The sequence below is a fragment of the Pelecanus crispus genome, chromosome Z (genome assembly GCF_030463565.1).
Source record: "Pelecanus crispus isolate bPelCri1 chromosome Z, bPelCri1.pri, whole genome shotgun sequence".
NCBI lineage: Eukaryota > Metazoa > Chordata > Aves > Pelecaniformes > Pelecanidae > Pelecanus > Pelecanus crispus.
The window spans coordinates 31,259,248-31,274,595 of record NC_134676.1 but is presented as its reverse complement, the minus strand read 5'-3'; the positions used below and the strand labels follow the sequence as shown (position 1 = coordinate 31,274,595).

At 46.3% G+C, this 15,348-nt stretch overlaps 1 protein-coding gene across 1 annotated transcript; it reads right to left on the bottom strand.

Annotated features, from left to right (window-relative positions):
* Positions 1 to 577: 577 nt before the first annotated feature.
* Positions 578 to 14,908, bottom strand: VLDLR (very low density lipoprotein receptor). The gene is made up of 18 exons (XM_075725891.1): positions 14,761 to 14,908; positions 10,395 to 10,514; positions 9,313 to 9,435; positions 8,282 to 8,404; positions 6,537 to 6,908; positions 6,308 to 6,430; positions 6,100 to 6,222; positions 5,517 to 5,636; positions 5,314 to 5,439; positions 4,744 to 4,915; positions 4,208 to 4,432; positions 3,936 to 4,054; positions 3,416 to 3,555; positions 3,157 to 3,298; positions 2,723 to 2,869; positions 1,241 to 1,318; positions 959 to 1,128; positions 578 to 613 (listed from the first exon to the last, which is right to left on the bottom strand). Exons 1-18 carry the CDS (start codon positions 14,906 to 14,908, stop codon positions 578 to 580), a joined length of 2,607 nt encoding a protein of 868 aa, XP_075582006.1.
* Between the last annotated feature and the right edge of the window lie 440 nt (positions 14,909 to 15,348).

Below are 15,348 nucleotides of genomic sequence, written 5' to 3'. Positions count from 1 at the left end.
CATTTAAGATTTACAGTGGTTTCTTAAAGAGCATTCATACCTGTATACCTCAGAGGTAACAGACAAGATTGTTTCAATCGTACATACAAAATTACTTAACGTTTACAAATTTTTGGCAATCATAGTAACCCGTTTTTTCCTATTGCCATTGCCCCAATCATTGAAAAAGAGAGTGTACAATAATTTACATTTGAAGTATTTCAAAGTGCTTGATAGTGATTTTCCAAGAATAATATTTACAAGTGGCCTATACACATATGTACAGGTGTTACAAGTTGTGGCTGGAATATGGCTTTCTATGGAAAGTGCTTTATATTTGGTCAGTGGTGTTACTGACTGACCAATCCAAGCGGTTACTGATAAAACAGTAACCACTAAAAGCTGAATTGTGGTGGACAGGTATTTACAGAGTTTGTTGTTAAGCTGTATAAAATAGCTATTTACATAAGTGTTCCATACATACAGAAAGTATCTTCTTTCTTCCAAGAATGGAGGAAGTCTTTCAGCCACAAACCTGGTTACTATCCCCAAAGAGTGTAAAACACAAGTAAACTGGAAGTGATTGCTGATCCAGTGCTCACGCCATATCATCATCTGTGCTTACAACAGATATCTGTACAAAATAAGTACAAGTTAGCTACAATTGTACTAATAAAATATACAAAACAATGCATATCATCACTACATGGCAGTTTGAAACAGGGGCTAGTTCTGCAGGCTAGCGACCACATCCAGCACTGATTACTCCATCCCTGGTATAGGACAGTAGTTGCCTATGACAACTTTAAGCTTGATTAAAAGGACAAGTTCTCAGCTGATTCAACCCAATGGTTTGGATGCCACTAGCAGCTTTCAAGAGCAGAGACCTCTCCTAAACTCAAGTCAGATATCATTTGGCAGTCTATGTCTACTCTGAGGATTAACCTGGAGCGTCAGACATGTCAATAGGTTTACTTACTGCAGGGTAGGTGTGTCCTACTGAACCACTGTGTCTTCCAATATCAATTGTGAGATCTTCTTCTGTAGTCTTCAGGTAGACAGGATTATCAAAATTCATGCTCTTCATGTTCTTGTGCTGCCAGTTACGCCACATGAAGTAGCCAGCTGCTGCAGCCATCACCAGCAGTACTTTAGGGAGAGAAACAAATTGCAAGTACAGAGTAGGGTCAAGTCAAGCTCCTGACAAGCGTAGCTTGTCCCACCACAAGGGGTCCCAAAGGCTAGTGAATACTGTACTCACAGACAGGAAGAACAGTCCAAGCTGCTGATGCTCCTCTAGCTGCAGCTACTTCAGATGTTGTACCACTGATGTTGAGTCCTGCACACAAATTTGAAGTAGTGAGCTTGCTTACTGACAGGCTGGCAGACTGTCAGATGCAAGCACTTCCCAAGCCCAGAAGCTGCTATCACATATTAGCTTCTCAGCAACACACTGCAAGAACAGCCTAACAGGTTTCATCCTGTATTAGTAGAAAGCTTTTATTATTGCTTGCCTTCTCTGAGCACTCCTGGGATTTCATGGAACCTATAGGTTCCACACTGTTGTAAGTGAACTACTTCCTTTATCACATGCTCCAGCTGTTGTGCTACACATGACCTGGCCTGTGTTCTCTACTTGCATGCAAAGGAGAAAACTTCAAGTAGGCTAGTGGGTCAGTTTGCATTTCTCTAGTGTTTAGCAGTCTGAGTTATTAGGACCAGTACCTCCAGGAACTAGTCCAACAGTTGGAGATTTTTCTGTTGTGCTGGTATCTTTAGCCTCAGTGTAAGCCACAGTTGTTCCAGTACCTGAAACTAATTATAGATCAAGAACCCAGTTAATCCTGAAGTTCTGCAATGGCTTAGCTATGAAAGCCATGGTAGTGAGTGTTTAGCAGATGGCAAAATGATCATGCAGCTTGTTAGCTTTATTGGAAACACTGACATTAGTTATTTCACTAGCACACCCTCAGCTGAGGGTTTTTGATCAAAAATAATCCCCCAAACAAGGCTAGACAGTTAATCAGGCACAAATTACAGGTATTTAGAGTCATGACAACAGTAAGCCACCCCATCCCTCACTTCAGGTTTTCCAAGTGAGATTTTAGTTCCACAGGTTTACTGGTTAGGTACAGTCTTTGATACCTATAGCAACCCTTTAGAGCAGCCAACTGAAGACAGTGTCCCTGCATTCAGTGATCTAACTGTGGCAGTCAGAGTCAATATGCAATATAGTAAGTGGCACCTTGGAGTTTCTAGTTCCACTCCACTGGGCAAACAAGCCTGCCATGTAGTCAGTGCTCAGGGTAGTAGCAACAGCATGTTTGTTTGGACCATAAAAGGAGATCCAAACAAACTTCCTTGGCCAGCAAGACTAGCCTATCAGCTTTTCAATACTGTATTTATACACTGTAGAGCCATGTTAGTTTATATGCCTTGTTTTAGAAGAAAGGTTCTCAGTATGTTTTGTGCATGTGCTTGCTGTCTGCAGAAAGCCATGGAGGTACAATGTCTTGTTGCAAATGATGGTGATGCATAAGCCAAGCATGGACTTTGAAGAACACCTACTGACTTTGAGGGCCAGCTTAACACATGCTAGAAGACTACCCCCTCCAAGATTAATTACATCAGATTAACTCATGCAAGACTGTCAGCCTATACTGCCATATTTGCCTCCAACAGCTTCAGTACACTTATTCCTTCCCCATCCATCCTGGAAAAGATTTCAGTCATGTTACCATACCTGCACACCTCAGACCATCCTCCTGCAAGAAGTACCCAACAGGACATGCACAGGTGTACTTTGGAGAGTGCTCATTTATCTGAGGAGCAGGCAGGCACATGTAGCTACAGCCTCCATTTGCCATGTTCTCTTCACACCAGTTCCTGCCTGTTGGTACAGCAATTGACAGGAGTGAGCCTTCATACTCCAGGCATATAAAAATTATTTGATCAGTAATTGCTCTAGTAGAGTTACTTGTCTCTGCAGGTTATAGATTTGTACCTGCTCTACCTAAGAAAGAGCAATTGCAACTAGACCTTCTCTCAACCTCAGTGCAGGTGCCTATGTTAGAAGCTCCAAGCACTCTAAGTAGATGTGGATGGCTGTACAAGGGAGGGATACCATTTGCCACCACCCAAGCAGGGCAGGCTTCTTACAAGTATACAATGACATACCTGAAGGCTGAACAAGTTCATGATACACAATGATGTCCTGTGCATCATTGAGGTTGTTCACTAGGGTAACCAATTCAGATCCAGTAAATTTGTTGGCACCATAGACTGCCTCATTCTCTCCATCAATCCAGTACACACGGTCCTAGAAGACAGAGTCATTGCATCCTATTACCTGTGTGCTGCTATCAGCACCATAATTGCTAGCCACATACTAGCAAGGAGAGAATCTTTGACAATTACTACAGGAAGTCATTCTTACCTCAAATATTGTTAGAGCAAGAGGATGAGGAAGGAACATGTGAGACTTCAGCACAATTCTACGGTCCTGGCCATTCAAGTCCACACTTGACAGCATATGTAGTTTAGAATCAAGCCAGTACAGACGACTTTTTACAAGATCTGTGCCGAAAAAAATCCAGAACATATTTACTATCTACATGGAGAAAATCTCCAAAGCCTCCTGCAAAAGTTAAAACACCTGTAGGTTCAAAAATAGTTGCAGTGTTGCCCTAGTTTCTTACCATATCAGGATGCAGAAGTCTGCTGCAGTGCTGCCTAAGCAGCCTGTGCCTCAACTATAACACAGAGCAGTGCAAGAGAAGTTACCATTTCAGTATCTGAGAAGTGCTATCTGTGCCTGTTGCAGTGTCTCCAGGCATGCAGGAACTTCCCATTCTCAGAAGCTGAAAATAGTTCTCTGAAAGATGACCTTGAGTTTTGTAGCAAATAAATTGCTAAAGTTCCAGAATACCTCTGGCACAGAGACGAGTTCAACATACCTAGAGCAATTCCATTAGGCCACTGGATTTCTGTTGTCACAAGCTGCTGTCTGTCAAATCCATTCATTCCTGCTTTTTCAATTTTTGCTGGCTCACCCCAGTCTGACCAGTACATAAAGCTGTGAAGCAGAATTTATGTTATATGATGAACATACTGTGTAGTATCACTCTTAATTATGACCAATAGCTAACAAAGGCTACCTAAGTCAGTTATCAGGACATGGAGTAGCTGGTAGGTCTGCACTTTTAAGAGATCCAGGACAAATACTCACCCAGAGAGAGGATCTACAGCAATAGAAGCTGGCTCTCTCAACTCTGAGAGAAACAAAACCTTTCTTTTTGTGCCATCTAGGCTAGCCACTGAAATGGTCTTTGCAGTTGAGTCAGACCAGTAGATGTTCTTATAAACCCAGTCAACAGCAATTCCTGCAGGGCTGTGTATGTTGTCCAGGATTCTGACGTGTGCTCCAACTTTATCACGGGTATCAATAGAGGCACTGGAAGACAAGAATTACTTGCTGTCAACCCCTTTCTCCACAGATACTACTACTAGGCATGCCTCATTGCACATGGATCTCAGGCAGACAATGTAGAAGAGGCACTTGTGACTTCCCACAGAGTGCCTTTTTTTACAGTTGTAGCAGCAGTTACTAGGAAGTGCAAGAGGCATACACATTGCTAGTTGTGGGAACTTGCATCAAAGGTACTTTGTCTTTAGGACATCAGAAATCTAGTTCTCATCATCAGACCCTAGAGAATTGTCTTTGTTAAAATGTGGGGTGGTTTAGGGGAGCACGAGTCCATTTACCTGAAGATAGCTTTTTGGCTGAAGTCAGCCCAGTAAAGCTTTTGCTCAGCAATATCAGCATCTAGAGCTACAGTGTTTCTTAGCTGCTCTACTAACTGAATGTATTCTTTCCTCTCAAGGCCGATCTTCCTGATATCCCGGCGGTTGGTGAATATTAGACATGGTTCTTTCCCTGTGAAAAGAGTGTAAATGTTACCTGTAATTCTAGACATGCAGTCATATACTGTTCTTATGACAAGTTCTAAGCGTCACCATATTTAGTATTTGACATTCCACACTTGCTAGTGGATGCTAACAGGGGTCTTGGCTGTACCACACCTCACCCTTTTCTCCCTCCACAACTTGATGGGCAGGGTCCTCCTGCCCAGGGAGCAGACATAAGCAGTTTTTGTCAGGTAGCTTTAAATACTGCATCATGGTATCATTCAAAGTGTTAGGAGTGTTCAGGTCTGTACAAGTTACATGGATAACAGCACAACAACTAGTGTCAAAACCACAATAGCATAAACAGTACATCACCTGCTACCTCATTTTAAAGTGGGAATATAGAAGTCTTATGCCAATACTCACCCACTGCCTTGCACACCCCAGTAGCAAGATCCATCTGATAGCCACGGCTACATTCACATTTGTAGCCCCCTTTCAGGTTGATACAGATTTGACTACAGATACCAGGGTTCTGGCATTCATCGATATCTGTAAAAACAACAATTTAATTTGTTCCCATCTCCAATACCATCAGTAGGGTCCATGTTAACCTACTTGATACTTGCCTCCACAGGTTCTCCTGTCTATAAGCTCAAACCCAGCTGGACAGTCACATTCATAGCCAATAACAAGATCTCTGCAGATATGAGAGCATCTGCCATTGTTCACCAGACATTCGTTTACATCTAGAAGAGAAGAATTGGCCACTTCGAGACAGCACACATATTTAGTCTTAAGTCTTAGTCACAGAGTGCTTTACCAGATACCCACCCATTTTCTAATGATGCCTGCAACATCTGATAAACCACTCTAGCACTTGAAGTCACATGCAAGAGACCTTCCTCAAATTCATATGTGCTAAGCTATCAGCAAATTACTTGTGTTACAAGTAGGCAGCAACAGACAAAGATTGAGGGTCCTGGAAGTTTCAGAGTTTCTAATGCCTTCAAGTGCGTTCTGGCCATGGAGAAGTCATCCCAATAGCCAGTTTGGCTAGGATAAAACTAGCCTATTGATTAGGTTGCTCTTGGTTATTTTTTTTCCACCAATGAAGTGAAGAAGGGCATTCCAGACTGACATCTGACAGCTCAGTGGCTGTATCCAACTATGTCTAGTGGTCAGCATTGTGTAATGAGTTTGTTCACTTACTACACTCCTTGAGGGGCTCATCACTCCAGTCCTTGCAGTCTCTCTCCTGGTTACACACTTTACTGACATCTATGCATTCTCCACTTCTGCACTTGAATTTGCCAGGTCCAGAGCACTGAATAACTGAGATAGTGAAGATTGTGAGGGCAATTATCAGCTTCAACAGATATTCTGCAAAGACTTTATTCTTGCTTAGTTCCACGCTTACCATTGTTACAGCTTGCTTCATCAGTACCATCAAGACAGTCTCTCACACCATTGCACTGTCTACTCCCATGGATGCAGTTCCCATCTTCACATCTGAACTGGTCTGGTCTGCAGGTCCGAGAAGCTGAGGACACAGCCATTACAGACTTAAACTCCTGAGGTCTGCTGAAGGAAAGAAAATAAAACAGGAGCCAACCAGCACCTCCTAGACAAGGACCAAGTTAACTTACGGCAGTTGACTTCATCACTTCCATCCTTGCAGTCAGGATCTCCATCACAACGCCACTTTTTGTGGATACATTCACCTGAGCCACATTGCACCTCACTGGCAGAGCACTTCACAGGAGGTGCAGGCTGGCGGCCACATTGCTCTAGAGATTCATCTGAGCGGTCAGAGCAGTCAGCATCATCATCACACACCCAGCTGATGGGGATGCAAGTGGAGCTCTTGCACTGGAACTCATGAACTCCACAGGTAGGAGGTGCACACTCCAGCTCATCACTGCCATCGCTGCAGTCATCTTGACCATTGCAGACAAAGCTCTTTGAAATACACTGCCCACTGCTGCATGTGAACTCTGCAGGACTACAAGTCACATTGCCTGGAGTAACAGGAGTAAGAGAAATTAGCACATTATCACAAGAAGGCAGACTTTTGTATGAAGGTGTTTTGCTTTGCAGGTTCTTCATCAGCTGTTAGCTGACAGAAGATCAGCATCCCGCATAAGGCTCTAGGAAAACCTGACTGACCGCCTACAGAACACTTGGGCCCCACACAGACTGTCCTCCTTGCCTTTGGATGTTACGAGTGAGAGGCATCAGTTTTGAGCTCCTGAGTGAAAATAACCTCCTTCTGAAGCAGCTAGGCTGTCCTGCTTCAGAGTGCAAGCCTTTTGGAAAACAGGCTCAAACCCTGTGAACCAGAGACAGAAGGTAAGAGAATTGCTAACTCTAGATTACAGACTAAGATTAAGGTAGCCAGATGGTCAGCATGCACTGTAGTTTGAAATTGAAGTGTTTTGTGCTGGTCCCCAGGACAGCAGTGGCCCATTTACCTGGACCACTGGGGATAACAGATCAAGATCTTGCACCAGTTGATCCTGTGGTATTAAGCACACCCACACAACTTATGCCAGTACAAATTATGCTGGTTTAATAGCAATGTAGCTAGCAGCTCAGTATGCCTAGGCTGACAGTTTTATCAGCTTCATTAGAAATACTGTCTGTAGATTTACTTGTCAGATTAAGGCATTTGCTTGCTGAGTAATGCAGCAACTCTACCGACACGTAGCAGAAGTCTGGAGATCTGTGTCTCATTAGCCCATCCAGGTAAAGTGGCTCTGATGGAAGCCAACCCCATAGCTTTGGTTACAGCATATTTGTCTCAGAACACCTCAGACAACTCATACATACACAAGTTCATTAGAACAAGCCAGGAATGCTGCACTCTAAAAATGACAGTGGCAGCTTCACTTGTGTACTGGCCTGAAGTTGCTTCCCAATACCTGAAACCTACCTCCCCTAGTTTGCACTTTCAGACAAGCACATAGAATACTCCAGGATAGGGCTATAAAGCAGATCAGCTGTGCCCTTGGCTGTGAGTCACTGCTACACTTTTAGGAGACCATTTGTTAATGTAAGCAGCAACTAGAGTTACCTGTTGAGAAACTCTGCTGAGAACAAGTTCTGATGGTTTGCCTGACATGTGACTAAGCCTATGGTCTCTGGCCAATTTTGGTAATAGCCAAAGATAGACGCTGAATAGCTTATATTGCTGTAGTTCTTAACTTAGCAGGATAGAGGATTGTTAGAACAAGTCCACTTTGTTAAGCAAGCTGCAACACAAGACGAATGTAGGTTTAAGGAGATATTGATACTACCAGAACTTTATCTTCCCAGGTATACTGCCCAGCTAGCTCCTTTCCAGACAAGTCAATTTCAAATAGAGTTATGCAGCCACCAGTTCTTCCCTTACCACAATTCTCTTCATCTTCTCCACTGTCACAGTCTTTTTCACCATCACATTTCCAGGACACTGGGATACACTGGGTTGACTGAGGACCACAGCTGATTTCATTTACCCGGCATGTTCTCATATCTATTGAAAAAAGTTTAAGTTCAATTTAAGAGTTCTGAAATTTAAGAGCTAGTGATTTTGGGTTTTAGCAGTTGTCCTGAAAGTTGAGACTGAAAGGCTTCAGCTCTGGACAAAGTTGCAGTTAATTAGATGCCAGCATCCATCTAAGTTGATGGCTCCGTCATGGAAGAGGTTACTCTAGTTTGTCGTGTTCAGTAAAAAAAAACTTGCTTCCAGCTCCTAATAGATTAGTATTTTAAGAGTATCTTTGTAGTGGTAGTTTTGTGATTGCACACCAGTTACACTGTAGAAGCTTGAGCTATAACATGTGGTAGTAGGCAGGAGTAATGCCAAAGTGCAGTAGGACTTGGGGCTGAAGTATTCCTCAGTGTGGATCTTATTGAAACAGAGAAATGAAGCTTCACGGAGCTATATTCCTTAATTAGTTACCACACTTAAGACTGGGGTTGCTAACTGCGAGACCTCACAGTCAAGCCTCTGCACTTCTACTTCCCACCCCGCAACATGTAGTCAGTCGCTCAGTTCCTCCACTAGCCCTGGTTATCTTGCCAAGTAGTTGTCTTGGAGGACAGTAATCACTTGGTGAACGAGCCACAGTAATGGTCAGGCCTGCCATGTTGTGCTTGCTGCTTCTGACTGTCAGTAAAACCTTGTACTTGCTATCTGTTACCAGGTACAAGCGCAGAGTACAACTGCAGAGTCCCCACTCGGTTCTGCATCTTTTTAAGTAGTAAAAAGTCTTGACAAGACCCTGGTGTGGCCAAAGCCAAGCTAGCACTTAGGAAGGTGCTCTCCAAAACAAACAAGTTCATCCTTCCTTTAGGAGGAGAGCCAGGCTGCAAGCAGGCAAGACGTCAAAACGCTACTCCCTGCAGGCTTGCCTGCACCAACAAGCCAGGCTCACTTACGGCACAGTTCAGCACTCTCATCTGACCCATCCTCGCAGTCCGGATCTCCATCACACTGCCATCTGTTAGGCACACACTGACCGCTGATGCACACAAAGTCAGATTCAGCACATGTCTTCTTCACTGCAAGGGAGAAGGACAGCCACTTGTTCAGAGACCAGAGCTTAGCTTGTTTGTTGCAGCTAGACATAAGCTGCCTTGCCCTAGGAAAGTGATGCAATATCATTAGTTCTTGGATGTCTGGTGTCGTCCTCCACCAGTCTAATGACAGCACTGTTTAACACTTCCTAGAGAGTTATGCTGTGCACAGAGAAACATTTATCTTCCTGTAAGCAGGCACTGAAAGACTGCTATTGTTAAGGGAGACTATGCTGCTAGAATAGCTGCTGCTTTGAACACGCTTGAGTTGAAGTAAGGTCTATTGATATTAATATTCAGATTTTGAACTCTGAGTTTATTACCAAGGCATTTGATTTGTCATTACAAAAGCATGGTACTGTGTAACCCTAAGGTAACAGTTTAGGTCTGCTTGAGCAGACTGGCAGTTCAACCTTACAGTGTTGGATACTGAGTCCATTTTGCCTCATCTCTAAGTACATCTAGTTATCCATCTTGGCCTCTATGTTTGCCTAAAGCAAGAACTGGCAGCCAAAGCTAGACTTAGTGTTTATAGAAGACTCAGCAGAATCTTTCACACATAAAACAGGGCATTTGACCATGGAATAGCCAACAGCTAAGTGCTATTAGCAAATAGTTTCTATGTCTTCAAGCAACAACTAAGAAGAGGCTTGCATTCTGTTCTTGACAGTCACCACCCATACAAATAAGGAGTTTTGGTGACTGAGAGAAAAGCTCATGACCAATTCCAGGAGACTTTCACAGGACTCAGGAAAATTCAGCTGCCTCGAATACAAGGCATCAAGATAATCCCCCAGTTGTTCTAGGGAATTTGTCCTCTGCTCTGTATTCTGACTGTCAGAAGTGCTGGAGGGGATAAGCATCTCTCCAGCTATCCACTGTTAAGCCCCCACTACCAACTAGCAAGTAGTACTACAGAGGTATTATTTATTTTGATTGCTTACCACAAGCACTCTCATCACTGCCGTCTGAACAGTCTTCATCACCATCACATTTCCAGAGTAAAGGAATACAGCGTCCATTACTGCATGGAAATTGGGATTCTTCACATTTTGCTCTTGCACCTTCAATGAAAAAAAGGAAGGTAAGCCCCGATATTGTTTAGGAATACTTTCTTGCTTTCCCCCACTGCTGATCAAGAAGTTACCCAGCTTAATAGACAGCATAACATCAGCACGAAACCAGATCTGAGCTCCAAATCTTTGTAGGCACCTTATTCAATCGCAAAAGTATAGCCAGAAGTTTTCCTTCACAGTACAAGTGCAGAACTTGAGCACTATGACAGTCCACCTGCCAGACAACAGTAAACCAGCCTCAGTGTTCTTCTTACAGAGTTTTCTTTTCAAGACAGGGTCAAGTTTGCAAGGCAGAGGGATGCGTGCACACAATGAACTGCTGTCTAGCACCTAGCATTGCATTCTCAAAACTCTTCAAACTTTAAGCAAACTGGGTTTAAACTTGACTAATGTCAAGCTAGATTAACATTTCAGTACTCTGCTGCTAACACATTACAGCAGAATCCCCAAGACATCTTAAAGATAGCTTAGATATCTGCTCTGTAGTTGAACAACAGGTTTTCATGATTTAAGTTACTCCCCAAACAAGGGCACCCAGAGTCATGCCTCAGTATACATGAAAAGAAGTGTGATTACTTATCTGGATCTTGCTTATTAAAGCTAGATCAAGTGTGATGCTAAGAGAGCACTTCCTTCTGGAATCAAGTCTGTTGTCTCCTAACTGACTACAGTCTTTGTTATCTAAGAGATTTATTAGTACACTTGAGTAAGGTACTGCTTTCTGCACAATGCTTAGAGTAAGAGTGCATTTTCCAGAGTATCTTCAGCTCTAAAACTGTATGACCCCATCCCTCAAGGGAACCTACTTTGTCTTGAAGCACTGTTATAACTATCACTAAAAGCAGCACCCTGCTTCTTCAGCAGCTAAGCCAGAGTTGTTCCATGTAATGCATGCAGGCAAGTGCGTGAGCTTATGCAGTAGTATTGGTTGCACATCTACTGCATGATGCAAGACTCCTGATCCTCCTTGGTTTATTGCATCATTTAGTGGAGGTGCTTTGTCTTGGCATTCCAGGGCTCAAAAAGGGCATTAAGTTTTAGTAGAATGTTACTTGTTATTTTATATCTTCCGTGTATGACATGCAAAATGCAAGACAGTTGCCAAGTAGAAGGAAGCTATTCAGCCATTTGACTTTATATTGGCCAGCTATCAGGTACGAGGCAGTGGCAAAACCTGGACAGAGTACAAGCAGGACAACATGGGCAATTTTACCTGCTGAGTGTCTCATGTCAATTCATGCTATTAGTAAAGGATTTGAAACAGCAGGTTATTGAGCTCTGCTAATGTTTTAGCAGTCTTACTGGCTGAGTAAAACACTAACTCACTTATCAGAGTAAAGCCGTAACAACTTGTTTTATGGGAACCGCATTCAAAGAGTGCCAAAAAACTGAACATCAGCTCTGGTGCTCTGTATTTCCATTCCTCCTTTCCTTTTCAGGATGGGAGTTACACTAGCATACACTTTTTAACAGCACGGTTTTGTAAAGCTACTACTGTTTGGTGAAGAGCTGTCGAACAAGTAGCTTGCCTTGTGCTAGAAGGCACCCCCCAGCCAGCTTAGAGAGGGTACAGAAGCCACAGCTATCAGCTTGCTCTAAGCCTAACATCACCTTTTTGTCCAGTAACCTCTAATAGAAGTTGGCTTTGGTTTGCAAGCCCTGGGCACACATTATTCCAGTTATTACTGTACTACCACCCAAAATATGCAATGAGCGACTCCTACTAGTTTTGAGACATTCTCATCCAGGCTTTCAGAGTGACAACAGTCAACCTTTCCCAAAATAGCATACTAGAGATATTAGACTAAGCCTGCCACTCAGGAGATCCCAAAATAACTCCACAGTCCTTAGTTACTCTACTTCAAGCTAGAATAACCAGAAAAGGCTTGCTAAGACTGCCTACTACATTGCAACTTAGAATACCACTTTGACCAAATGCTACAGGGAAGCTACACACAAGGGTAAATGAAACAGTAACTGAGCTTGGAGTAACAGCTGTAACTTGACAATTACAACCCTTAAAACAAGCCATTCCAAGAAAGTATCAGCTGCAGAAGTGATGATACCAAGTGAAATGTCAGAGCAACCATTTTGGTAGCCCACAAACAAGTAAAGAACTGACAGCACCTGACACCCACACAGATGCACAAAGGTAAAGGTCTGTTACTACTCCTGAAAATGTCTGTCAAACTCTAAAAGCTGCTTGGAGTGAGCTCCAGTTAAGGCAAAGGTTAGTTCCAGGCAGTAACTAACTGCGGTCCCCTGTCTTACAACAAGCACAGTTCTGCAATGCCAAATAACCATTTATTTGTGATACTACCAGTCTAATCCACTGTTATTTGAAGCAAGTCATACCTCAGTTGCAGCTTCATCGACTGGACACTTAATTTTTAGATCACCACCAACTAGCCACTAATTCAAAGCTTTTCTTCATGTGCTACTCATACACCAGAAGTACCTTCACACCTTTTCTCCTCCTTGGGATAAGGCTTAGGCAAAAGATACAGACAACCAGTAACTTCACAGCCTGTGATTGCTAGCACATATTGTTTAACTGTTCCCCAGGTAACTACTTACTAGAAGCTGGCTCATAAGCAGCAACGTGTGCAGAGTGGAGGAGCACAGTTGCAATGACTACCCAAGTTAAACTAGCTTTCTCCATACCTCTGCAGTCACTATCTCAGATCCCTAAGCAAGTTATCAGATTACTTGTCTGAGCAGCCTCAAACATGTGACACTTGTGTGCTGTCATCTGACACCAGAAAAGCTTGCAACAGTGATTGGGAAACCTTGTGAGAGCTGATACAGGAACTAGCTTAGACTCCCCCCAGACCCTAGCAACTGCAACTAGTAGTGGAGGAGAGCTGTTAGGGCCACTAACTCAAATTAAGGGAAGAATCAGACTAACTTGGTGTACTAGTGTTGCCGCCCACTGCATATCTCATTACAATTTCTGACTACAGTGCACTAACAGTTTCAGTGACAGACAGCTTAGTCCTTCATACTACAGCTGTCTAATCATGTCTGTTGTAGACCAGTCATGGGAGCAGTCTACATGCCTGGGAATTGAGGAGTGACTAAGCAGACATTTCCCCTGTTCCTCATTGCATGAGGACTGGAAGCAACAATCCCTTGGCTGGGCTCTACCTGACAGACCCAGCGTCTGAACTACTGCACACAGGACTAGAAGGTCCAACTACCTTTAAGCATACTTTGCCAACACAGCCACAGCTCGACACTTAGGCCTACTTTAGAGCACTAGTCAGGAGATTGACAGCCATACAACAACACAGCCATCAGTTGCCCACCTCCCACCTAGAAGAGCAGCCTGGACCTCAGTTCCTGAGGGAAGAAAGGAGTCAGCCAATTGATTACTACCTCCACTCAAGAGGAAGATACTTTTAACTGACCATCCAATTGGCTTAACGTGCACGTCCCTCTGCCATAGGGGTAACAGCCTCTACGCTGGGAGGCAACCCTGGAGCTCGCCACCAGCAGCGCTACCAGCGAGCGCCCAGCCCGCAGGAGGGGATCCGGCGCTGGCAAGGCTCAACCTTGCCACCAGGTGGAGATCCCTTATGATGGTTACCGTCGGCCCTGAGCCAGAGCCATGCCAATGCTCCTGGATGCCACAAAGCCAAAGTTGCACAGTAGTTTGACAGCGCCTTTAACGCCGCAGGCTTTCCAAGGGCTCCTCTTCCTTCCTCCGTGACAAAGCCCCAATCCTCCCCGACTCCCCCCCGCCCCGCTAAGCCCCAGGCACGCAGACGGTCCCCTCAGGACCCGGCATCGCGCAGCAAATCAAACCCTCCGGCGGCACCCGGGGTGCTCCCCGGGGTGGGGAAGGGCCGGCCGGGCAGGGGGTCCGGCCCGCCCTCACCGGCTCTGGGCGCCGCCCGGGGCCCGGCGGGGAAGGCGGCGCCTCCCGCTAAAAGAGGGGGCGGCGGGGCAGACCCCGGCGGCAGCCCCCCCCCCGCTTCCCCGTCCCCCCGGGAGCCCAGGCCCGCCCCGGCGGCCCCTCCGCGGAGCCCCGCTCCCCGCGGCGCAGCGGGCAAGCAGCCTGGGAGGCTGAGGGAGGAGGGCAGAGGCGGGGGGGTGTTTAAAAAAAAAAAAAAAAGAAAAGAAGAAAGGGTGGTGGGAGAGGAAATTATTTCGGGGGGCGGCGGCGGGAGCAGCCCCGGCGCTGCGCGCCCCAGCGCCCCCCCCCCCCCGCCCCCCCGGGCCCCGCACTCACCGTCGGCAGCGGCGCGCAGGCAGCTGAGGGCGAGCAGCAGGCACAGCGCCCAGCAGCCCGGGGCCGCCCGCCGCCCCGCACCGCGCCCGGGGCCGGGGCCGCCGCTGGCCGCGGTGACCGGCTCTCCGCGCTGCCGGTCCGACCGCATCGCTGCGCCGGGGCTGGAGAGAGGGAAGGAGGGCGGAGAGGCGGGGAGAGAGGGCGGGCGGGCAGGCGCCGCGGTCGGAGAGGCGAGGAGAGGAGGGAGACGGAGACATGCACAGGGGGAGGGTGTCCCCGCGGCGCTCTTATAGCAGCCGCCGGCCGCCCTGCGCGGCCGCTGGTGACTCACGGCGCCGCGCCGGGCCGCGGTTGGCTCGCCAGCGCCGCCCGCCCCCGCTTCCTCCTCCGCGGCACCTGCGGCCGCCGCGGCGCGCCCGCACACCGGCTCGGCTCGGCTCGGCTCGGCTCGGCTCGGCTCGGCTCGGCTCGGCGCGGCGCGGCGGGGCGCGGTGAGTGGCGCTGCGGCGGGGGGACGCGGTACCGTGCGGTGCCGCGCCGCGGGCAGAGCCCCCCCACGCTCCCCCCTCCCGGCCTGCCCTCTGCGGG